This window comes from Gallinula chloropus (genome assembly GCF_964237585.1).
Source record: "Gallinula chloropus genome assembly, chromosome: 6".
Taxonomy (NCBI): Eukaryota; Metazoa; Chordata; class Aves; order Gruiformes; family Rallidae; genus Gallinula; species Gallinula chloropus.
Window position 1 is genome coordinate 28,425,512 of NC_140091.1, and position 25,742 is coordinate 28,451,253.

Sequence of the window (25,742 nt, forward strand, 5' to 3'; positions counted from 1 at the left end):
TATTGAAAAGAATTTAGTAAATAACAGAAGGGCTGGAACATGAACTCCTTTACAAAGTTCACACTGGAAACGAACGCCCTTGCTTTTCTGTACTTGCTGTTCATGGTAGCTACACTGAAGCTTTCTTCTGACTCGTGTGGCATTGAAATCATAGTACACTGTATTTCCAGCCACACAACGCTGATCTGCCACAGGGCTGATTACTTTTTTAATGTCTGGGCAGACAGGAGAAGCAGCATCATGATTTTGATATGAGAGTACTGTTACATAGTATGAAACTGAAATTGTGTGAGAAAAGGGCTATGCATTCAGCAAGCCTGGAGGGACAGCTGCATTCGTGTGGCTATGGATATCAGTGTGATGCTAGTCTAAAATTGGAGCTGATCTTGCTGTTCTGCTGCATTTTGTTGGCTACAGCAACATTTAGTTCTCATCTGTGTTACTGAGAACCTACTGGAGGCAATCTCAACATCTGCACACATCTGCACACAGCTTTGCACCTACAAACTTTAAAACATTCATTTCCTTACAGACTTCAAAGCAGAGTATAGTAGGGCCAGGTGGGGAAAGGAATAGAACTATAAACCCTTTTTTGTGTATTCTTATGGGTTTTGCCCCTCTTCCAGTATGTTAAGAAACATAATTTTCTGAATTTGTGCTTTGTTGCTAGGGGGTTGGCTGTGCAGAAGGGATACGGTGCATCTGATGTAATGTGCCTTGATGGGACCTTCTGGTTATCTGAATGGTATAAAACCAATTGCTTGTGGAGACTATGTCAAACCAGGAGTCATCAAAACCTGGCTGTGGTCACATGCCTGTGTGAGATACCTGACAATAACGTTTTCCCTGTGATTTACTAGTGTAGTACATTCAACCAATGAGTATATATGTATTTTCCCAAAGCCAAAATTCAAGCATGACTTATAGAGGGAAAATCTAATTTCCTGAAGTCTGTGACTGGCAAATTGGAGGTGAAAATATTCCTTACCACAAGAGAAATTCTTGCCTTCTGTTATAGCTTAGTATGATGCATTTCTAAGTATCAGGGCTTTAAGCCTATGCAACTTTGACTCACAGAAAGAAATTACACCTGGGTAAGTGTTACAGACATTTTAGTCTGTATTTTAAGATCACAGTATCTTTATGCACTACTGTATACTGGATTCACTGCTAGAGGCCATTTTCATATTAAGGACAGAGGCAATGAAGTGGAGGGTAGAACCACAAATAAAGGAGGCTGAAGAAGATGCATTCTAATGGCTTTCAAAAGCAAACATCTCACAGACTCAGAATTAAGACCTGAAGTCAATACTGTACTCAATTTTTACCCCCTTTACCCCAAGCTCAGTCGAGTGATGATTTAGCAGCAGTTGGCAACATTTCCATCTGCTTTTTCTTTGCCGTGTCAGTAGCAGAGCACAGTGGTAGCACAGCTGCTTGTGTGGTCTGACCCAAATGAAATCTCAGTGCTGCAAGTCAGCAGCAGCTGGTCTGGGTGAGGGGCAGCATCCCCAGCCCAGCTGAGTCCCTGGCTCCTTGCTGAGGGCTGAATTCAGCATAAGCCAGGAGCTCAATGGGAGGTGGGAGCCTCTGTCTTACAGGCAAAGTGCCACAAACTGTTTCCAGACTCCAGAGAAGCTGTGAGACCTTGTGTCTCTCAAGGCGAGATCTGGCCTCTTCAAGAGGAACAGCTTCTTTGCTCTCTCTTTTCCACTATTTGGAATTCAGACAGAATCAGGAGCAACTGGATTTCACCCAAACTCAGAAACCGACAGTTTTACACTCTGTTATTCCCTCTGTGTTCCTGAAAAATCCCTGTGGATGCAGAGAAGGAGTGAAACCGCGCTCTGGTCCTTCTGCAACCCTTTTTGTCTCTGGCACCATTTCCCTTGTTATTTTGCCCTGCATCTGCTTCCAAGGTATATATTTTAGCCTTCCTTCTTAGCATAGCTGTGAAGACAGGTGGTATCTTTCCAACTGCAAGCATTGCTCTCCTTTTTCCACTTCCCCAGCACCACTTACACCCCTCACCAGGCTCACGTATCAGGTTTGGAAATGTCAGATTATGCTCTCATTAATTTTAAAAGGCTTGATTTTGCCATCTTTATACCTCTTGGGAACAAGGCAGGAGAAACGCCTTTCACTGAAGTATCACAAAACCACCCATCCAAACAAGTTCATCTAGGCATGCTGGGAAACATAAGGGCAACCAATACAGGGAACATTTCAAAGTATAAGACATAATTCATAAGCCTAACTAAACCACTTAGAGAGAAATAAAGAGAGAAAACCTATTTCTGAAAAACTTCTAATCTTCAGAAGAGGTCTTTTCACACATGGTAACTCAGGTATCCTGAGTTATACGCTGAGGATGTCCTCAACTTTAATGAAGCCCTAAGAGCAGTGCAGGCAGGGAAGGTGTTGATTGAATCTTTGCGACAGACATCTAATCTGCAGAATCACCAAATCTTTCCTCTAAGCAGTCAAGTTTATTACCTAAGTAACATTGTTTCAGATTTTAAGCACAATAAATTTGTCTCTGAAGAACTGATAGAAAGGCAAACTTGAACCTGTCCCCTGGGTTCCCACCACCAGGTATCACTGTTGCTGCTCATGTGCCTATTTATCTCTCACGTCCCTTTGTGGAGGAATCCTGTTCTATATTACTAAGAATAAATTCTGCTGCATGAATTCAAGTAAAAAGAAATTTTATCACTTCTGAAGGGAAAAGGAATACCCCGTTATGCAGACTTAGAAGATAAGAATTTGGAGACATGTTGTGAACCTACTGAAAAGGGAAGTTATATGCAGATGGAGTGCCTCCAGTAGCAGGGCTTGCACAGCAGACATCAGTTCCGTTTTGACATCGGTGTCCACATCATTTATTGTAATGGATATCAGCTTCCTTCTGGGCCTGACTACCTGCTGTCCTGCCTATTACACAAATGAAAATAACTCTGCATAGTAAAAGCACAGTGATCATTATCAACTTCAACTGCAGTGCTTAGTGCTAAACATAAAGTAGCAGTGGATAAACTTCTATTCACATTAGAAACCAGTCTGTTTGCCTTGCTAGTAGCACCATATCTGACTGAACCAAAAATCCCCCAAATTCAATCTACAGGAGCCCTGTTGAGCTCCTGGGCCACATTCTCCTCCCATTGCCAGCAGAGACACTAGGGGATGGTGCAAAATAAAGCAAGAGCCAAAAAATATTCGGAGAAAAAAAATATTTAAAGAAAACATTCACCTTAATACTTGAGATGTTTGTTTTATTTTTCCACTGTTGACAATACAACTCACAAGCTAATCAGCTGCACCCACTGCCCCCTTTTCTCTGACACTCTTGTGCTAGCCAGAAAGGAGCCTTTGAACTAGCACACCTCACCATGGTGTGATAAAGAAGTCATTGCATGGCTGCTTTATAGGAAAGCCTGTCAAATTGTTGCTGTGCTTAGTATAATTGGTCGGCACAGCTGCAAGGACTGCTGCTGCTGAAGTGCTCATAGGGTAAGGAGCTCTGGGATAGCACAGAAATAAAAAGACAGTGAAGGAAAATGACAGCACAAAGTAAGGTCCTTCTTTCTTGAGAGACAGCACCATATTAGTGTGAGCTTGCAGAATATTTTTTTTGGAGAACAGTGAAATGGAGACACTGATTTAATAATCAGTTCCAGAATTTGAATCACGGATACTTTTCATCTCAAAGTGTTTCCTAAACAACACTTTAAGAATTCAGTGTTATTCAGCTGCAACTCTCATGCTAATATACTTCTGCTTCCTTGCTTGTACTGAGACAAACGTACTTGAAAACAAAGTTGGCTTTTTTGATAGAAATGGAATATTAGTGCAACCGCCTTTTTTTCTTTCCTGCCTGTGTGCGGGGTGGTTACTATGGTAATAATGGTGATTCAAGATTTAAAGCCTGAAAAGTGGTTTCTATAACAACATGCTAGGATATTTTGAACACACAATTGAAGTTGAAGATTCAGGATTAACCCTTTATGACCATGATATCTGCAGATACAACAAGTGCTTGCTTGTTTGGCAGAAGTTTGTTCACACCTTACCGAGGTACACTGTTTCATTGTTGAGTAATAATTCCAGCTGTGGATAGCACAGATCAGGTCCTGGGGCTGGTGCTTCTCTCCAGGGGAAGCTTGCAAAGGACAAAGGCACTGCAGTAACCACAAGCTGCTCATTGCATTAAAAAATTAAGACACTAGACACATGTTTTGGGAGATGGGCAGGGAAGGGGTAAAATAGCATCTGTGAAGTTTGAGGTTTAGTCTGGCAATGAGAACGGTTTGCAAAACCTGAACTCATCTGTCCACAAAGAATCTCAATGGAAAACTTATTTTTAGGGCCACAATAGCCCCTTACCTGCCTCTTTTTGTCCAGGGTGACATGGGCTCGTGTCCTTTTCTCCTCCCTCTGCCCAATGCTGATCCACAAACAACATCTCTGTCTTTCACCATGGTGAAGGTATCTGTCACTGTCGATTGTGCAGCTGTGCTCATCTCTTCCCTAAATTCATCAGGATATGTGAAGATTGGATATATATGCACACCCACAACTTTCTAAGGCTGTCTTGGCAAGGAAGTTACCATCACAGCAATGAACTGTATTTCCTGTGTCATGGTGCACTGCAGACAAAAAGATATGCCTAGTCATACCAAAACCAAACCCTCTTCAATGCTGCACTAAATGTCTTAGGCTGTATTTTAGTATTTGGAGTTAAATACATATTTTAAGATCTCACTAAAGTCACAGGGCATGATATTTTAGTGGCACAGATTTGCACACTTGTTTTAAAATCACAGGGGCAAGTTTTAAACAAGACATGAACACAAAGTTTGAAGATTCTCATTTCTGCCTCCAGATACTGGGCTATCTAAACACTGGCTAACATCATGTTATCCCATGACTTCTCTAGTAAGGTTAAACAAGCTTACTATAAGGTAAGCATTCAGTTGTGAACAACTGCTGTATGCTTTCTTTAGTCAACAGAAGGCACACTGAAGTAAGAGCACTAAGAGATACAACGGTTCATTCATTTATCCCAGTGAAATTTTATCTTCCCGACCACAAACAAGATGTCAGGTAGATATTTTAGTAAATTAAGAACAAAATGAACAAAAGAAAAATAAAATTCCCCCACCCAATGCACATTTTTGGTTTGGGGTTTTTTTTTGCTATTATAATTCAATCATTTTTTTTCCTTAGGAGCAAACTGATCAATGTTGATGACTATATGGGTATCAAGAAGTTCTCATAGATTATTTTTTTTCTTTTCTAGAAAATAGACTGGCTCTGTTAAGAAGGTCAGAAAATCTCTGCAGCATATGTAAATGACCCTGAAGCTGTTAGTTTTGAGAGCTTCTGTGAAGCTTAGAGTCCTCTTCAGGGGAAGAAGGAATATTTGAAGAACAACATTGTGAATTACAAGCAGTCTCCAGGCATGATGAGATGATCAGCAAAGGGCAGGCATGCCCAAAGTCAAGTGAACTCCAGTTCATAACAATGCAATTAGCAGTGATTGAAATCTGATTTTAAATTTTGCCACTGATTATGATATTTCACTAACTCATAGGGACAGTCGTGTCCAGAAAGAAAAAGTCTTTGCTGAAAGACATTTCAGCCAAAAGCAGCCCAGCAGAGTTTGTTATGTTTTGTTTGGGGGCTTTCAATGGCTGAGATGGCTAATCAGGTTCTCAGAACTGGGAATTATACGTTTACTTGACTTTTGATTTTATCGACTTAATATAACAGAGTATGTCGAAAAGCACACATGAGCTCTCTAGCTCTCTTATTCAAACAACAACAACAACAAAAAACCCTCCCCAATTTTTCAGGAAAGATATAAAGATAAGCTCTTCAAAATTACCTGCTGTACTTGCTCTGGCCCTTTCAAAACTCCTGCTCTGTTTATCTTACCTTTCCCACTAATTTTGTATTGCCCTCCTATGCTCACTGTCATGCACTTCCAATACCCAAATTCTTCTGTATCACACCTCAGTGGTTTCTGATCAGTAAGAAGTCTTTAACAGACCAAAATCATTCATTTTCAGTGCTGACTGATTATATAAGACGAATTATTCATACACTAACAACATCACTTTAATGAATTTAAGTAAGATTATCCAAGAGGGAAAAACAATGTCCCTTTCCCAGCATTTGCTGTACTTAATAGTTTGCACCACCTCTGAAAAGGTGGTGACCCGTTTCTGGTAGTACTGGGGATCTGCCAGTAGATGGCAAGCTTTACTGCAAAGAACTCTACTGCCAAACCTCTGCATCGAAAGGATTTAACCATGGGGTGAAATGCTTGGCGCTAATTTCTCTCGTAATTAGATTAATGTACCAATGTTTATAAAGAGACTGATAATTACCTCAAGTGTCAGTCAGTGTAAATCCAAAGTGATCGGTATTTTATTTCCATTTTTCTAATGTTCAAGTTTCAAGACTCTGTCAGAACAAGTCACTGCTGAAGTGATCTTAATTGCTTAAGAATGGAAACGACCCCGCTGCATATGAGAGGTAGAACACCCGTCCTTTTCAGGTTATCCTCTGCAGCCTTACCAAAACACCGAAATATTTCTGCCCTCTTTCTGCAAATGTAGTAGAGAATATTCTTCAACCATGTGCTCAAACTGAGGTAGCCTTTGTGTCAGACACCACCGTACTCTGCCACATCACATCACAGAGCACGGGGAGGAGGGGAGAGTTCAGCTTCCACATGCTGTGACCTTCCTGTTGTATCCACACAGCTCTCAATAGCTCAATGGGTTCCCAAATCCATCCACATCACTCCAAGGCAGCAGGAAAACAGAGTTTCCATTGGGCAGAAAGGGGGGTAATGTAAACAACTTGTCTCAAGTAAGTGGGAAATAGTGCTCTAACTAGTAAATGATCCAAGGATTTTCTGAAAGCACTCAAGCCATTTAGGAACCTGATGTCTCTCAAAAAAATCATGGGAATGTGGTGGTGACCTGAGTACCATTTGATAAGCACAGTACACAATTGTATACCCTTTGATAATCACCTCTTTGAAATGCAGGTTTGTTGCTGGAGCAAAACTACTGTAGAGCAGCCCCAACAAAAAATCTTGCTCCTAGCTTTTAAATCCAAAGTAAGCTAAAACTAAATTACATCTCTGCAAAGACATTCAGAGCTCTTGTGTTCCTCAGGAACTATACAAATAATAAAAAACATCATATGGTACATTAGAAAGAAGATAAAACTCCAGAAGCTTTATTGCTTCACTGTGAACCTGTAGCACAAATTAGATGAAAGCATCCTACGGAAGTATTGGATTTACTGCACTTCCCGTTAGCAATTTCTGCATAAGAAATTTGTTCTGTAAACCCAGAGAAGTTGAAATTAAGATACTAGTTAAAAATTTCAGGAAAGGTTTCCTGTTTCATGTTTTTCCCATTGTGGTGTCACCTTGGAGAGAAATCAGTTGCCTTCACTACAGACTGCAGTTAGGGCTTGCTTTCCCTTTCTCTCATTTTCCACCCACTATTACTGCCTCTGAGAGCCATGGAGCTTCTCCACCAGTGCTCAGAGCTAGAATGTAGCTATCAAGACTGCAGACTGTCAAGTGCTCGCACAGAGTTTCTCTCCTCACAGTCATTACAACAAATTGAGCTGTTGCAGGCAAATTATCTCTGGAAAAGTAGTAATAATTAACTACATTGCTTCTCATGTTACAGTGGTCCTACTTAAGGAGTGCTTGAATGATTGACCCCACATCTTGCAGTTTACAGAGTACAATAGATAATGTTGTAACTTAATTAAAGTTAATTTCTTCAAATTTGCAACGTTTCTTCAAACATACATTTTTAATGAATTTTAAATAGCTAGACTGAAAGGAAAATTGTGCAAGAATGTGGCATGCAAAAGTTCCTAAGGCATGAAGTTTTGCTTGTTTTAACTGTAAATAATTAATTGCAGTGAGCTTCCTATTATCCTGGCTAAAGAAAAGAAAATAAACACATGGGTAAATCTATGTAAACTACGACATCAGAACATGAGGAGAAAGGTTTATGATACTGCTGACTGGAGCAAGGCAACGCCTTGAATTTTGCCTTCAGTGAGAGCTGGGAGCTAGAGAAAGTACAACTGACACCATAGTAGGATGAAATATCTGGTCCCTGCAAAAAACTGAATGTTAACAAGTTTGAGGATGGTCATTTTAAAGACAAGCTAAATCAAAAGTACTATTTTTGTCCTGATTTCCTTCAAGAACAGAAGGTAAAGCTCCAGTTCTCTACTGCCAACCGATGTTTAGCTTGCTTTCTCAATCAGGCCTATCTTAGCCTGCACTAAAGAAAGATAATCTTTACTAAAAAAAGACCATGGCTTTTCTAGATATTTCTCCTCTGCATCTCTAGTATACATGAGCATGACAACAACTAAAAAGAGTTGAAACAAAAACATTTCTCAGTATTTACTTACACATGCAACACCCCAAAGGAAACAATCAAGAACCTACTTTATGTAATACTTAAGACCACTGTTAGGTTCTCTTAAATCATGTAGCTTTTACTATTGATCTCACTACATAAATTTCTATTCTGCTTGTTCAAACAAGTGTTAATTAGGTATCTGATTCTGTAAATGTACCTATTTATGAGCACTGAGTTTATTCAGATTAGTGCTGCTCCTGCATACACCTCAAGTCAGAAGCACTGACTGCTCCTGCACACACCTCGAGTCAGAAAACACAAGGAAGCACAGAGAATGTTCCCAATAACCCCTTTATTATTGTAGGATCATACCTGCATAAGCTGTCTTTCCTAAGCTCCTAAAGCATTCTGAGGCTTTCTTCCTTCACTTCCTCTTCCTGGGAAAAAACAAACAAACAGTTTAAATTCTATTACGTATTAAAATACATACTGTGAAAAGGCACCCTCATCAGTCAGTTTGTTTTGTCTGACAAACCCCAGTGGTTGGCTGCTAGCCTCAGGTACCCAACCCTAGGGTCTCACTTTCCCAGCCAGCCAGGGATTTGTCCTAGGACTTCATCAGCATTGGTCTAGCACCAGTTATTGATAAGCATCTGCACATGCTGCCTGTCTTTTAGTGTCTCATCTCCTCCTCTGTTGTGTGCAGATGTTTACAGGCTTCTCTTAAAGCAACTTGCTTTCTCCAACCCACTAGCTTTTCCCTTCTGAATCACTAGCTTGTCTCCAAAAGGAACATTTAACTTTAGTTCATAGATATTTAACCAAAATACAACTGCTTTTTTCCCTCTCATGATAATTTTTTTCCACTAGTAATACGTAAAGTCTTTACAGTTTTATGTTCACATTTTGAAGCACTCAGTTGTGTCCTACACTATAGAGGATTTCTTATGGTGAAAATTAGCTGCAAAAGAAAAAAAATACTGGATAGAAGTCCTTCACTCCAGATTAGATTTTTCCAATTTAATCAGTAGGAATTAAGATACTACACACACTTGCATTTTGCTTTTTAAGTCAGTACTTAAACAGTCCCTGTTTTCTAGGTGGTTTATGTCAGTAAATCACTACTTGTCTTTCTTCTTTATGTTAATCTCAGACTGTGAGGTTTGATATGTGATTGTTTAATTTTACTAGCACAATATTTGGAGGCAACTCCAGGATTTCTTCCACTAGCCTGTCCTCAGCATTCAAACAATAGACCAAGATAGAGGTCTAGAGCAAACACCCCATGTGCAATCACGTGACCCTTTGGATCTTACTGGCTCCACAACCTTGAGCTGGCTTATAAATTAGCAGCAAAATTCTCAAACACTGCAGGATGGATGCTGATGATTAACAGTTTCCACTGACCAGTGGCAAGCCAATGGCAAGTCATGACAGAAGCAACATGATGTTTTAAGATTAATTTCATAATCAATAGAGCTTCAATGAACTCTTCACCTATGTCTGTGCTGCATGTGGGAGACATGATTATAATACACATGAAAGTATATCAGCTTCAACCTAGCTCACTTGATATTGTTGGCAGTAAAACTGGGATTGCAGAGGATTCTGCTCAGGTTAACACAGCTACCTCAGGCATGAAGTGTTTGGCACCTTGCTGCTAGTGCACAGTGTGCCTAACGTGGAACTTAAGGCAGCAGGTGTATGATACACGTTCGCGATGCTTATCTGAATGTTCTGGACACTACTAGTCATGATTTTAAATATTATACAGTTTCATGGCAAAATTACTGTTTTCTTTTTCTAGAAAGAACAACTTTCATTATTTTCACTGCTTCAACTCTATCAGTGTTTCTTACTGTGGATTATGAACTATGCTACTAACAGCTTCCTCCTCCTTATTTGGGAAGTGAAAAGTAGCAACTGTTACTGTCAGTCTTAGCAGCAGCAGGGCAACTCCAAGTGGCCTTTAATTACCACCAGGAGCTCAGTTTCTGGAGGGTAAGGAACATTTTTTCTCTGTGTTGACCATATCCTTCCAGCCTCAGAAGCTGGAAGACTCTCAGGAGGTTATTTTGAATTTCAGGTATTTGGAAGATAGTTTGTGGTGGAAATGCTGTACAAATCACGACTGTTCATAACCAGGAAGTCAAAAGTGTAGCGCAGGATAGTTTGAACTAGCTGAGCTGTGACTGCACTCAACTCATTTTGCCTTGTTGAACTCTAATACAAAAAGACTTCCACCACAAAAGAATACAAAGTGGTATTGAACTGAAAACTGTGGTTTGACTCTTTTTTCTAGTAAGGAATGTTTTTTGCTTAGATATACATACCTAAATGCATTCCATACTGTTAGATATCTATTGAGAACCACCAATATTGTGTCAACTGTACTCTCAAAACAGTGTTAAGCAATCCTGACACTCCAGGCCACGGTTGTTGGAAGAGGCGAGAACAGGAAATTACAACCTATTCATATTTCCATAGTTGTTTTCATTTTGTATTTATTGGCCTCTTAATACACATCACACAGTTACCAGCAGCACGATGCTTTTCCTTTCAACAGCCAACAACTGGAGCTGCTGGTTTTGAAACGCAGTTGTGTTAAGAGCTGCACTTACTTTCACTCTCGATTACTCCCAGGGCTGTGGAAGTCCTCAGGATTGTTTGTGTTTCCTTTCCAGAGTCACTTTGCACGAGGAGTGATTCCAGGTGCCTGTCAAACTCTTGCCAAAAGAACTCTACATGCGTTGCTGGTCACGAAGATGATACTTGCCGTTGTGCAGACACATCACTGGACACTGTGGAGGAACTCTGCAATAGGACCTCTGATCCTTGCTCTTCAAACCCTTGTCTTCAAAACGCTACCTGTTTAAGCTCTGCTGGGAACCTCAGCTTTACTTGTGAGTGCCCTGCCGGGTATAATGGACCTACCTGTGAAACAGCCATCAGCATATGTGACACAAACCCTTGTGAGCATGGAGGCACTTGCCAAAACGGCCTGGCTGGGCTCACCTGCCTTTGTAGTGCAGGATACACAGGTGCACTCTGTGAAATGGATTTTGACGAATGCATTTCCGAACCGTGCCACAACGGAGCGGTGTGCAGGGATGGGGTTGATGAATACTCCTGCTACTGCGTCCCAGGCTACCAAGGCAAGCACTGTGACCTAGAAGTGAATGAATGTGTGTCAGATCCATGCCTGAATGGGGCAACCTGTCTCAACCAGATAGGACAGTATGACTGCATCTGTCCACTCGGGTACACAGGTAAGCACTACTAAAACACCTCTCTTCTTTGTATCATGGACAACTGTCATCATTCATATTCCAAGTTCAACCCCTACACCCACACACTTTCTTAGTCATATCTGTATTACAACCTTGCCTTTAGCTTCAACACCAGTGGCTGTTGGTGCATTATGGGTTACCTTATCACTATGAACTACTCGTATCAGATAGAGAAGGATTAAAGAAATCTCACATTTACCAAAAACTGAAGAGCAGTTTTGTGAACATCAAGCTATGTCACAGGCCTAGGTTAACTACCCTTTTAAAAGAAACATTCTCAAAATGCATGTCCTCAGAGTGTTATGTACAGTTTTTGTCCTCAGAACAAAAATCTGTGTTTGGAAGGGTTAAAAAATTAGGTCTAATTAGACTTGCTTGCTTTCCTAATCATGACAAACTGTACTCATAAACCTACACCTTTCAAGTTAACTTCCTCTCCTCTGCCCTTCCCAGAAACAGAGGACTCATTTGCAACTATAATATTATATAAGTTAAATAGAAAGAAACGTAGTATCAGGTTCCAAAAATGCCCATTTTTTATAATCCCATTTTATGTGACTCTGTTCTTACGGTATGGGTGTGATTTTTCTTGCCTACTTCCTCTACTGGAGAGCATATAATCCTTGCGGGAGACAGCTCCCTTCAAACTTCAAAGCTATGTTCAGGGGTAGGACTGCAAGAGGTAGCACACTGAATCATTAAAAGGAGAAAAGGAGAGGTATTTTACTGTTAGATTGCCAGTCAGATAAGCAAAGAGAGGAAAAAAAAAAAAGTCCAGCAAAAAGGTAGGAAAAAACCAGCTATTGCTTCAAGTGATTCAAATGAATAAGAAATAAGAGATGTGGTTTACAGCTCCATCCCCAAATCCCCGTGCAGGAGGGGAAGTCAGAGGTAAAAAGCAGCTTTCCCATGTCTGACACAGCACTCACTGGAAGCCAGCCCTCGGTTAATATCCCTCATGAGCATGGAGAATGTTATTTGAAGGAAGCTTGTTACCTTCCTGCCACCCCGCTGCTGCCAGCGGGTGTCTGAGCCCAGGCCAGCTGAGGAGAAAACTACACAACCAGGGGAAAGCCAAAGAGCAGAAGGAAGGAAAAACCTATTAACAACCAGCATGGTTACTCTGCAATGATCAGACTCAACCCAGACCTCCTGTTGTATTCAGGAAACTGTATTTGTTTAACTGGCACTGTTACTGGGGTCTGGGCCTGCATCTATAACCCAGGAGCTTGGTTTGAAAGAGGCAGAATATACACCTTAGAGACAAAGAGAGCCAAAACATAATAAAATAGTAAAGCCCAAACAAAAAAAAGAAATGAAGATTTAGTTCAACACAAACTGCTGGAGGAAACTCACTCTGCTGGAGTCGTTCCACTTGGATCACAAAATTTTGCTGTTTCCTAGGCTGGTGCTCTCTGCCCTCACCAAAATCCAGCGATGGCACCGAGTGCTCTAGACGAGCAGAGATAAGACACGAGGAGAGATCCGAGGCAGGAGAAAAGGGCTAAAATACAAAGTGGAAGAGGCTGCAGTGTTCTGACATGCAGCTCCAACGCTGCTTCCAGCAGCAAATAGACTAATCATAATTATTCTATAAAGGAGTAGCAGACTGTTCTCTCAGCAGTAAAACACCAGCTTTTAAAGGCTACTTAACAAAATTATTTATCAGAAGCATTCTTTTTTGTTCTTTTCTGCACCTTGCTGTGAGTTGTACTAAATGCACAAGCCAGGATTACTGGATGAAAGCCCCAAGGTGTCCCCACTGGTAATAAAAGCCCTCATTTACTCTGTCAGGGGATCTTGCCAACCATTATTATCCCAGCCCAACACCATGAATTACTGTGGGAAGTCATCCAGCCTCATCTCATTTCCCTAAGATGTTAAAAAGGTTTTATCTCTTGATATGTAGATAGGCAACGTACAGTAAAGCTACAGCAGTAATATTAACCAAATGCTTGAGTTACTGGCTGCAGTTGCTACTTGTTTCATGGACTATGACCGCTATTTTGTATGATTGGTATGCTGCAGCACTTCTTAAAATAGCTGAGAAATGTCACACATAATTCTTACACAAATGGAAGAGGTTAGAATGCACCCAGAGCCAGAGAGTGGAAAATTTAGCATGAAATCCACAGTTTCTATGATAATGCTCTGCATGTGTGAAACTATTTACAAGACATGTGTCATGCAGCTGTTAAATAATGAAGCTCAATTGGTTTGCTGAAGTTTTGCTGGCTACCTTAATCGAATGTGTTTTTTCCTCCATTGCACTAATTGCACTTGCTTTTAATTCACCCCAAGAATAGGGGTAAGAGCCTGTTATTACCCACAGCCAGGTACACAAATTACTTTGCTGGACACAGCTGAAGCCAATCCTCTGTTGCCAGTGAACATTTTAGTGGGAGCTGTCAGGGGTGCATGGCAGCTCCTACAACCAGCCTTAGCCCAAGACAAGAGCAGGAGAAAGTGTTTCAGTGACAGACATGATAGGTACAATGGGCTAGATTTGTTCTTGGTGCAATACCTGTTACTATAATGTAACCACATCTGGGACGAACTGTACAGTATCTTTACTTTCTCATGCAGTATTCTTACCAATAATACGTATGCCATGCTAATATTTAGAGTAGATGTGTCCTCAGTCTCCAGCTCTCGAAGGCAAGCAGAGCCACAGCAGCTTCCTCAACTGCAGCTCTCGCTTCCCAACAAGCTCATAGAGTATTACTGTGGATATCAATAGTAAATGCCATTATCTGTCCAAGAGCAATTGCCAACAAAGTGGAAGGTCTATCTCCTTCCTCAGCTTTCCAGTTTCAAACCCCGTCCACCAGAGCAGAGGATTCAGCCCAAGTTATCGGCTTGCTGCTGAGACCCCTAACTGCAAGACTGAGATGAGGGAGCAGTACTAGTCACATTTCTAAGTGTTTTCAACATAAAGATTAACAGAGGGCACATACATCCAAAGAGTGCTTGTCTCAGCTCATAATTCCCCAGTGATAAAAGACTTGATTGGATTTAGCCCCACTGTTCTCCAATTGCACCTAGCTGGTCCAGTGGTGTAAGAGCTGTAACATCTTAAGTCTGGTGGCTTGTCTAGACCTGTGTGCAAAAAGGAAAAACCTTGTTCCAAGGAACTCTTCCCTCTATCTAGTTTTTGATGAACTCTCTTCCTGCCCTTTGGAAGGTAGTACCTTCAAGATAGCTATCTGACACTCTCCATCCAGCCAATGGCACAGAAGTTTACTATATACAGATTGAGAAATTCCACACACTTTTCTACACCTGCCATGCCTAGGCACAGCACTACAGCAGAGGAGAGCAGAAGAGGTGACCTGGATACCAATTTCCAGCTGTAGTGAAAAGACACAAGTCCACCTGGAACTACTCTGAGCCTGCAAACCTCTAGCATCTTTGACCAGGAGGTGACTTTGCAATATATCTGTAGGCAGGGAAGTCTGAAAACGTTGGCTGTATCTCTTTCATCCTCGCCTGCATTTACTTTTTATTGACTGGGGTTGTACAAAGAAGTGCACAGTAGGACTATCTTCAAAAGCAAGCAGTGTAAGAGATAATCTGATTTCTTCAAAGAAATCACAGAAGTTGTAAATATCACTTATACTCACCTGCCCAGTCTGTCAATTCAAACCACTTGTGCAGTTCATGGTCTGCTGAAACACTCTGCCTACACTAGCCTGGGCCACCTTTGCTCTTGATGCTGCAGCCCCAGCGCAGTAACCCTGGCAGGGCTCATTGATGCCATTTTTTTTAAAAAAAAACAACTTCCTGGCATATGATATTTGGCATTCAGCATATTTATGACAGAACGTTAGACTGAGGTGCAAATGCAGACCTAATCTTTTCATCTCTCCTCTTCACATGCACCACAGCCTGACGGGAGATGCCGTGGCGGCTGGGACGCTCCCTCCCGTTTGCACGGCGTATCACATTGGCGAGACGCGTTACACAGGGAGAGGTTCTCTTCCCAGGCAACATTGCCGAAGGCAGGTTACTGGGCTTGATAGATTAAAGACACGAACCAAAACAACAACGCTGCGCTCTCATGTTAATCGTCAGGCTGTTCTCAGGCCTGTAGTTTTAAATTTGGCTGAACTGAGGATCAGTTGAGCAGGGCTTGTTTTGTCACATGATTTTTAGTGTTCGCAGTAAGCTGTTAACAAGCTCTGGCAGATTTACGGTCACTAGACATACTTCTGCAAACACATTGTTTACAATTACAGCGAATTCACAGGGCAATGGCCACAGAGGGATTGCTCACTGTGTCTGGATACGATGTACATTACCATAGAGCCGTAAGAGAGCAGTCCTGTGCGAGGGTCTCCAAGGCAGGCTCCCGCTGAACAGAGTGGCGAGCTGGATCACCGAACCTCAACCTGGAGCCGTGGGACTGCAGCTTCACCCATCCAGTCTCAAGCAACTAAAAAAACACATTCTCTGAAATTGCAGCAATAACATTTCATAGCTGCTAGAAAGATTAACTTGCATTTTTATGTTTAAACAGAACAGAAAATAGCTATGAGCTAGTGTTCTCAAATTTTGCTTTGCTATTTTATTTCCAAGTATTTATCTAAAATACAGATTTCTAGATTATTTGCAAAGATTCTACATTCAAAAGTGTCACAATAAATTAGCAATCAGTCATAAATTAGTAACGGAGCTAAATTTTAGCAATCTCTGTGTTTTGTGAAAATTATTCTTAAAACGTCCTAATTTCAAAGCAGAACAGAGCTGCAAAAACAGCATCAAGAAAGAATTAGAGGTGAGCTCCTAAATAAAGTCAACAGCCATCATGAAAATGTATCTATTCGCACCTTTTGAAAGCCTGCCCTATCATCTTGTACTGAAAACTTAGCGCTCTCAGAAAAAAAGGAAAGTCTTTCTCAAGGCTTCAAATTCTCCTTCAAGGATGAAATCCCACTGAAAACAATTTACAATATTACTGCTACTTTAGTAAGCCAAATAAAAGAGGGAAGTCCACTTAAAATAGTGAATTATAATGAAGAAGCTTTTTTTGCATCTGTTTTGTAGCTAATACTGTAGCTATTAAAACAAAGCAAATTTTTTAAGAAATATTTTTAAATATAACTGTTTTTTACTCAAAATAAGAAATAAGTGTATATACATACAAACCCCTGATATAATCAAAGCATGAGCTTTAATTATGAAAGCCTCTTACTATCTCCTGCACTGTGCTGGAGATAAGGAAAAGGAATGTATTTTTAACACGCCATAAATAGCTGTAAATTAATATTAGTACTGATTTAGTTCCATCAATTATCTCTGAAGACCAACTCCAAGATTCTGACAGGTTGCAAACATGGCATCATAGGCCAATTTATTTACACATTGCTAAATCTTAAAAAATAAGCAATAAAACAGACAGCTTTCCAATTAATTCAATTAACTCTGCAACCTTAAATGGACTCTACTGAGGTCATTAAATTACTAGTCACTTCTATGTTAAATAAATATGATAGTAGCATGGTTTGAATAATCTGAAAATTAGTTTTTTCCGTTTCCACATTCAAGCTAACATAGAAGCAGTTATTCTGCCTATTCTTGTGAATAACAGCTGGTTTGTTCTTTCATAAATTCTCCTAAGCCTTAAAAAAATAGTCCTGCAATGAACATTGAGAAGGAAATACCTTTTCAAAACAGGCAATTAAAAAAAAAAGAAATTAGGTGAACATTGCACTTCAAAATTTGGGGTTTGCTCGTTTTCTTTGTTTTTGAAGGTACAAACTGCGAGCTGGAAATCGATGAGTGCTCATCACAGCCGTGCCTGAACGGTGCGACCTGCTGGGATTCCCTGGGGAGCTTCTCCTGCTCCTGCGCACCGGGCTTCCTCGGGGACCTCTGCGAAACCAACATCGAGGAGTGCGCCAGCCAGCCGTGCCTCCACGGGGGACGGTGCGCAGACCACGCCAATGGGTAGGTACAGTGCCAGCGGCTGTGAGCCCCTCTGTCTGCAGATGGGAACAGCCTACACTGCCAGGTAGCTGTTTTCATTTCAAACTGTGGGCTTCCCTCCTTGACCCTGAACCGATTTCACTTTAAACTTGAAAAGAATTAAAGAATGCAAGTCTGGTGTCAGAGCCATGTAGGACAATGAAAGGTTTGTGGCAAGGACTGATCAAGTGGTGTGTCTTTCAGATTTGCACTCTTACTTTAAATATTTACACTGTGGTGTTTGTCTTTTACAGATGAATTCTGTTTCTGATGTTCATCAAAGTTTACTTTCTAAGAGGGATGTGAGAGTGTATAAAATTGAATTTGCCAACAAGCTGCCCACACTGACAGACAGAAGCATTAGAAAAGAGAGGAAGAGGAAAACTGTAATAATAGTAACCATAGTAATGGATATCATTAGGAAACATGTCAGAAACTTTACAAGCAGGTAGGACAGCAGCGCCTTATTCAAAGCAACCTGCAGTCAATGAACAAAGAAAAAAGAAAATAAAGGGAACACGAGGCAACAGAAAACATGTTTCTCCACCTGATGTTAACAGCCCTACAGAGGTGCAAGCACAGCCCAGGCAGCCAGAGCTCTGCCACTGTCACCAATACTGGCTTTGCATACTCAGCATGAGACTCCCCAAACAGAGAAAGTCCATGTGCCAGCTGCAGCCTATGTGACAGTATTACAAAAAAAAAGAGGTGGAATTTCATGAGCGTATTCATGCAGGCACTCCCCTCACCAGTATAGGATTTGTCCTCTATTGTGTATTTTCCAGTTTTTATAAAGCAGTTTTGAGGATTTATAGTGCTATAAACATCAGTCCAAAATCACACCAGCAAAAGGCATGCTTTGCTTGAATGAGAGATAGAAAAGATCATGTTCTGGGAATGAGCTTTTGTACAGTGTGGTGACATGGCACAAACCTTGTGGAGCTCCTTTTCAGCAGTGCTGAATGACTCTGGGCAGGACAAAGCAATTTACTGTGTTCCAGTGTAGCTAAAGCATGACAGCAGGGAGATGGAGGTCACCTTGTACCCGATTAGTTCACAGCAGACGCACTTAGTAACCTGCAAGCCTTTTGAGGATACACGCATGAAGTGAGCAACTGGGATGCTCATTCAGGCCAGACTTAATCCCACTCATTTTTCTCCTGGCTTTTAAAGCTGAGGTACAGGTAAGAGCTATTTTAATTGGCTTGTAATACTGCAGGATATCTGGAGAACGATTAGAGCTTCTTCCACATTTGTTACATGATGAAAAGGGTTGGACAACAAAGCAATTCAAAACAGAAGGGTGTCTAGCAATTTCCTTTCTTTGTGGTTTTTTTTTGGGTTACATGAAGAATTGCAGTCTTTAACAGCAGTTTTCTTTTTCTGACTACTGCTACAGTACAGCTGAGGCTTCTGTGTGCGCCACCACCTATCACAGAAATGCACAAGCCAACTGATTTAGCAACTGATTTAGCATTTAAAGCCATAAATACAAACACAGAACCAAACTGTCTGCCAAATTTCTGACAGATTATTCCAGGGAGGTTTCTTGAATGCAACAAAGAACTTGATCTCTTAAGAAAAAACCTCAATTGTGCATTATCAAATGTTTCTTACTTAAATTCAACAAATTTACAGAGATGCCTTAGTTGGACCTCCAAAACCTGGTGTTCACAGGCACACAGAGGACACTCCTGTATGATCCTTTCTCCATAGGAAATATTCCCAGGACCTGCAATGCTGCTTTGATTGCACAGGAAAAAACAACTGCATACATTGCGAGAATATCAAACAAGAAGCTCAAAAAAATATGTATGTAGAGTATCTAAGAGTATCTCTTAATAGGAAATGCTAGCTCTGCCATGAGAAGGGCACCCTCCAGAATCCCTGAAGGGTCACAGAAATGTCAAACATTTAAGGCTACCTAGGGAAAAAAAGGCACACAAGTGGGGCTTCACATTAAGTAGCGAGTTGAGAGTATTTCTCACTGCTCCTTCATTCTGGACCAAAGGAAAAAAGAAGCAGGGACTAAACCAGAAAATACCTTTCCCCAGAAAGCCAAACAGCACCGAACTGGGAGGCACAGGGAGGAAATGTGTGGTAAATACAGGTAAAGAGAGAGACTTCCATTTTGAGAACATACCTCAGAATGAAAATTATTTTTCTAATTCACATCTTCCTCATTACTTTTTATACCCTAAATTCAAATACCACCTGGTCTAAGTCATCTCTGATTTTGATTTAAGAATAATCCATAGACTAGTAATAAACTGGCCTGCCAGAAGTTTCTGCTCATGTACTCTTAAATAGTGTAGTAAAAAGTTTCCCCTTTTTGTTCTGTTAGACTGCAGAAGCCTGTTGTTCTCTGATGTTCCCTTACATTCAATAGTTTCTCTCAATATATTTACTCCAAATCTAAGATAATAAGCACAGAAATCATCAAGTATACTAATCTCTTCTTCAGCAAGGTTCCCCATGATTTCTATCGTATAATGACCAGCGTATCAATTTAATGTAAAATAAAACAATACAAGAATAAATTTGTTTCTGATAATTACTATTAGACAAGGATTATCTGGGCATGCACATTTTACATAGTTATCTTGCAATGGCCTGTCTTTTCTTATGACATGCAGACTTTGACCTTATGACTTCAGCATGGGAGTTAAAGATTTTATAACAATTAGCTCACCTGAAAAAAACCCCACAAGCAAAAACCCCAGACCTTACTGATTGCCTGCACATTGTTCATTCATACATACTAGTTTTGTTTGTTTACTTTTAAACCCATAATAGTAACACTGTTACTATACAAGGAAGCTCCCATTACTGTTACTGGAACTATTCAAGCAATTGACATTTTTGCAGTAACCTAACAACAAAAATATTGGTTTTCATCAAAGAGAAAACATCACTTAGTCAAGGAACAGAATTATTTTTTCTGCAAATTCAATTTCTACCAGTCCACTAGAAAGGGATACTAACATGCTTACTGCCTTCCTGCTTGAAGTATTTTGAATAATGTTAAGTCTATGAAATTTGCTTTGGAAATGACAGAAACTTTTTCCCAGAAAAAGAAAGAAAAAAAATCAATAATTTTTATAAGAAACAACCTGTGAAAACCAATTTGAATTCACAAGCATTTTTTTTCCCCCAGACAAAACCACATATTTCAGGGAAAAGCTCATTGTTCGTTCCTGGTTTCTTAAAGCACCAGATGGTGGTCTCAAGCCTGTACTGAACCATGCAAGCTGCTAGCCAAGGCTTCACAAGACGTGTGTGTAGGTTTGGGAACAAAGCCCAGATCTCCTGACTTCCAGCTAGAGCGAGCATTGCATTGTGTGTTGCAGGTACAGCTGCAACTGTACCGGTACTGGATTTATGGGCCTACACTGTGAAACTCTAACTCCCTTGTGCTGGTCACAGCCATGCTACAATAATGGCACTTGTGAGGACAACGCTGACAACTACACATGCCACTGTTGGCCAGGTAAGCTCCAAGTTCTCCTACAACCACTATCTTTCCTTGTGTAGTAGACACATCCTCATTCTTTTGCTGATACAATAAAAGGATGAAGCTTTATAACCTTAAAAACACTCTAAGGGCCTGTGTTTAGATGGGTTTCACTTCCTCATCGTGAGTCAGAGGCCTACAGGCCAGCTGTGCTGTTCTCCAGCTAAGGCTTTCCCTGCACAACAGAAGCTGGCAAGACCAAAATTGCCAGCATTATGCAGTCAAGTCGGGAGAGAATTCAAAATTGGGATCCATCTTCCAGCTGCTTAATCCTTCAACCTTTGTGACATGTGAATCACTCCTGCACCTGATGCTTTTTTACTCTCCACTAACAGGACCTTTAAATCAGTATCAAAACCTTATTTTTCAATGCAAAATATCATCTGTTCCTAAATACAAATTAACTAGGTGTTACACTGGAAAACTGGTCTCCTTCATATCCCCAATGCAAGTTCTTCCGTCTAGTAGCGTGGGGTGAAGCAACCCTTGCAAAGGGCTCCCAGTGGGGGCTGGGAGTACTGGAAGGCTCTTCCAGGACTCTGTGAATCTTTCAGCACATGGACTAACTTGAAGTCTCCCTAGAAAGTTTAATGCTCATGTCCTTGCTGAGGACAAAAGAGCACAGCACGCTGTGAGGATTAAATGCCATGGTGATGTTGGACTACACGTTTCTTGAAGCACTAGAAGTGGAAAGATTAGACAGAGCCCTTATCTTTTTCCAGAAACCGGGGAGCTTTGTGGCACTCCAAACTCCAGGTAAAGCACTCTACAAACACTAAGTACTTTAAACTGCCTGCACTCCTCTGTTGTAGGGAAGCGACACAAACCAAGAAAGCTTCACACAACCTGAGAGTGTGTCTATACCACAGCGCAGCACCTTGTTACCCACGCAGATCTCCACCTTCCTACGAAGTCTTGTAGAGCAGAGCAAAGCTCAGCTAGCTAAGGCAGGGCAGCCCTAGTGCTATCTGCTGCTGAGCCCCAGCAGAGAGCTGCAAGGCAGCGTTCACACCTTCGAGAAGCGGAGGACATCTTTTAGCACATGACAGAGCCTGAAACTAAGCGCATCTAATATTCACAGTCACATTTTCAGACCTGGAAGGAATGGATAGCACATCAATTAAACGCCTTCTTCTCACGCTCTCCACAGGCTACGCGGGTTCCCGCTGCGAGGAAGACATTGGCGAGTGCAGCAGCAGCCCCTGCCTCCCTGGGGGTGACTGCGTGGAGCGCTCCTGGGCGGGCCACTACGGCAGCATCCCGGGCCTGCCGCCCGCCTTCCGCTATGACCAGGCCGAGGGCTACATCTGCAGCTGTAAGCCAGGCTTCACCGGTAAGATCTCTTCTTTTGAAAGCTTAGGAAATGTTACACTTCGGCGCCCTGTAGTTTAGGCCTGGCTGTGAATGGATCTTTCCATTAAACGATGTGCTCTGAGGTGCCACGGTGCGCAGGGTCCCTCTGGTGGTCAGCGTACAGGCCTCGCAGCGGCGGCAGTGTGGCCGCAGGGGAGAGAGAGAGCGGGTGCACAACCTGTGGCGGTAGCCGAGGGCAGCCGGCTCCAGGCTGAGAAACAGACGTGCCCTCTTCCACATCTTGTCTGCTAAGCTTCATCGTTCACAGACAGCTAAGGACTACCTTCAGTGATTGCCTGTTTCATCCTGAGCTGCAATTCACCACGCGCAGGTGTTCTACAGCACGAATGAGAACAACGGTTAGTAAATTAGAGTGCATTTCCACACAACCACCATGAAACAAGACAAAAGGTTTTGGTGTGTCTGTCTGTCCTCATGTAGTTCCCTGCAGCAGCACTGGGGACCGCCAGAAATGCTTATCTGAGCAGGCTGCAGTATTTGCGTGAAAGCAGCAGTGTGTTGGTGATACTGTACAGCTTCTGCCAGAAATAGTTTAAACTTGTGTGTCCAACTGTTTGCTCAGGGAGGGAAAAAAAAAGAAAGCACCAAACTATAAAAATTAGAGATTCCAGTAATCCTGAGAAAGATGTGTTGAGATTTGCATTTAACACAACCTGTTATCACAGCTACAAAGAAAGTGGGCTTGGACTGTACACTTTGGGGTGCACAGTATTTTTCTGTCAACTCCAGTCTCTTTTTCCTTGTGAAGGAAAACATGCTTAATAGCCAGATCATTGTAAGTAGTCTTCAATTTCTCAGTCATCTCCTGAGCAGTTTACAAACGCCCCTCTTGCCTCCCAGTGGGCTGCACAACTGACGTCCCCAACACCACACATACAAAAGTACATGGAAAACACAGCTTCCACTCTGAGGTCTCAGTTTGTTTTTCTTCCAAGTGACATTGAGACTTTTTTGCTTTTGTTCCATCCCTTCCCCTTAACTGTCCTTCCCTATCCTGTCACTAAGTGTTGCTGTTGTACTTTCATTCTGCCTAAGAGAGCCTAACATTAGGCTTCTAGTAAGGCTTCCAATACCCCCCAGGCTGTCCCAAGCAGCCTTACCTCCTCATGTGCCACTTTTTTCTCCCTGCTTTCTTCCAGTGATATCCAGCTCTCCAGTTTCTTTTCCTCCCCTCTTGTACTGATTTATAAACTCCTGTGCTCTGTCAGACAATCCAGGTGTTTCCTCATTTAATCATCATCCTTTATCCTCCCACTTATCAATTGCCTTCACTTGGCTTGTTTGCCTGATTTGGGCAGTGATTCTGCTGGTTTCATTCACAGAGGTGACTTTTACTCCTAGGGAATCAGTGGACCCATGTGTGGGCAGATTCTAACCGGTCTGTAAAAAAGAGTGGCAGTATCTAGTTAAATATAATAACGTTAAACCAATTTTTTCAATAGGTAAGCTCCTTAATCACAATGCAGAACTCCCAAAGCAAGGCTGAGAGAAGTTTTGGCGACCATGAAATTTCTGCTGATTTTGTATGCAAATAACATGATATTTTTTAAAACTTTTTACAAATTTGGTTGTCCATATACCTGTTGAATACCATATATAACTTTTATTAGAATAACACCCAACCCACAAGATAGCTATTCTTACCAAAACAGTGTGCCCAGACAGTCGGAGGCAGGAAGAGCACGATCTTTTAGCAGGGATGACTGTAAAAACTGCATGCAGAATGTCATTTCCTAACACATTGCAAAGTAACAGCAAAACAAGGTTAATCTTGCTACTCAGCTCCTTCCCAATCTTTGTTTTTCAGCAAGTCAAACTCTCTTCTTGCTGGCCTGTGTAAGATAGCAATGCAGGCAAAATTTACAGATTTACAGAGAGAAAGGAGGATTGCTCTAACAGACACTTAGCATCCTAGGCTCCCAGGCTTTGTTCTAGCAGCCAACCTCCTCCAAGTAGCACTGCACATTTTTCTCTGGCCCTTATCCTTCCCCCAGATAATCTGGAAATGGAAAGTGTTCAAAATGAGCCTCAGTTTCCTTGCATGTCAGAAGTGGTGACAAAAGCCTAAAAAGTGGAATGGAAATGTTCAGTTCTGATGGTGATAAGTAATTTCTCCAACTACAGGCAAATGAATAGTAATAACTAAACCACATGTTTTAATGGGAATTAAGGAATATTTAGGATCAGAGTTGATTGCAATAGTATGATGAAGGTAGCAGATCAATTTCTGATCAGGATCACACATTAAATGTCTGCTTATCTAATGTATCTGGACTAACACTCAACTGGAAAAAAAGGCCAAACCCTTTCATTTGAGTATCAGTACATCTCATTGACAGACAAAGTCTGTCAATTTCTGCAGCTGTAGGTCAGGAGTTCTTCCAGCCTTAACACCTGAATGGTTGTATACACTTTAGATACAAAACCTTAGCTTCCTATTGAAGCAGGACAAAGATTTTTATTAATTAATCATATTCAGTACTTTATTATGCCTCTTCCCTCTGTAAGGCATTTGCAGGACATCGTAATCATATTTCACTGTCTGGGGTAATATGATGAAATAATAACCCACATACCCTGAATTGTGAGGGTCTGATCCAAAAAGCCATTGAAATCAATGGAAAGATGTCATTACATTGAGAACAGTTGTATTTTGCAACAAGCATAAAATGACATCCTTGAACTCACTGGATAAGACTGAAAACAAATTACTGCAATTCAGCTGAAAAACTGAGAGTATCTGCTTTTTGGAATATAGCTTTTAGCCCCAGTGGAGCCTAAACACATGCCTGCATGAGAATAAAGTATTTCCCCACCCAGCTAGGAGACAGGAATAAATATTATTTGGCAGTATCTTGTTACAGATGTTGATCGCTCAGGTGACTCAAAAAAATAGTAGTCACAGTAAAAGTCTTGGAAAGAACAAATCTATAACCAAAATTATTTACAGAATTTGATTCTTAAAAATAAAAAAATAAAAATCCTAGTCTGGAAACTATCCCAGCTAGGAGCTCTTTGAGGCCACTGGATATGTGCTTTATCCCAAAACCAAGATAGAAAATTCCTGCACGGGTTCTACAAAGGGTTAAACTTCTGCAGCTCCCTTTAAATCAAAGGGTTTCAGGGATACTCAGATTTCAAGAGGTCACACTGTTTCTGCCATAGCAAGCCCTAGATTTTTTG

The 25,742-nt window shown here is 41.2% G+C and overlaps 1 protein-coding gene across 1 annotated transcript in view; it reads left to right on the forward strand.

Moving 5' to 3' along the window:
* Window positions 1-25,742, forward strand: part of CRB1 (crumbs cell polarity complex component 1) — a gene marked incomplete at both ends in the record, with an annotated part of 97,893 nt that overhangs the window by 19,428 nt on the left and 52,723 nt on the right. The window contains 4 exons of the mRNA XM_084266078.1: window positions 11,099-11,683; window positions 17,458-17,653; window positions 21,022-21,161; window positions 22,336-22,518. Coding sequence (XP_084122204.1) covers window positions 11,099-11,683; window positions 17,458-17,653; window positions 21,022-21,161; window positions 22,336-22,518 — 1,104 coding nt within the window. The remainder of the gene's footprint in view (window positions 1-11,098; window positions 11,684-17,457; window positions 17,654-21,021; window positions 21,162-22,335; window positions 22,519-25,742) is intronic.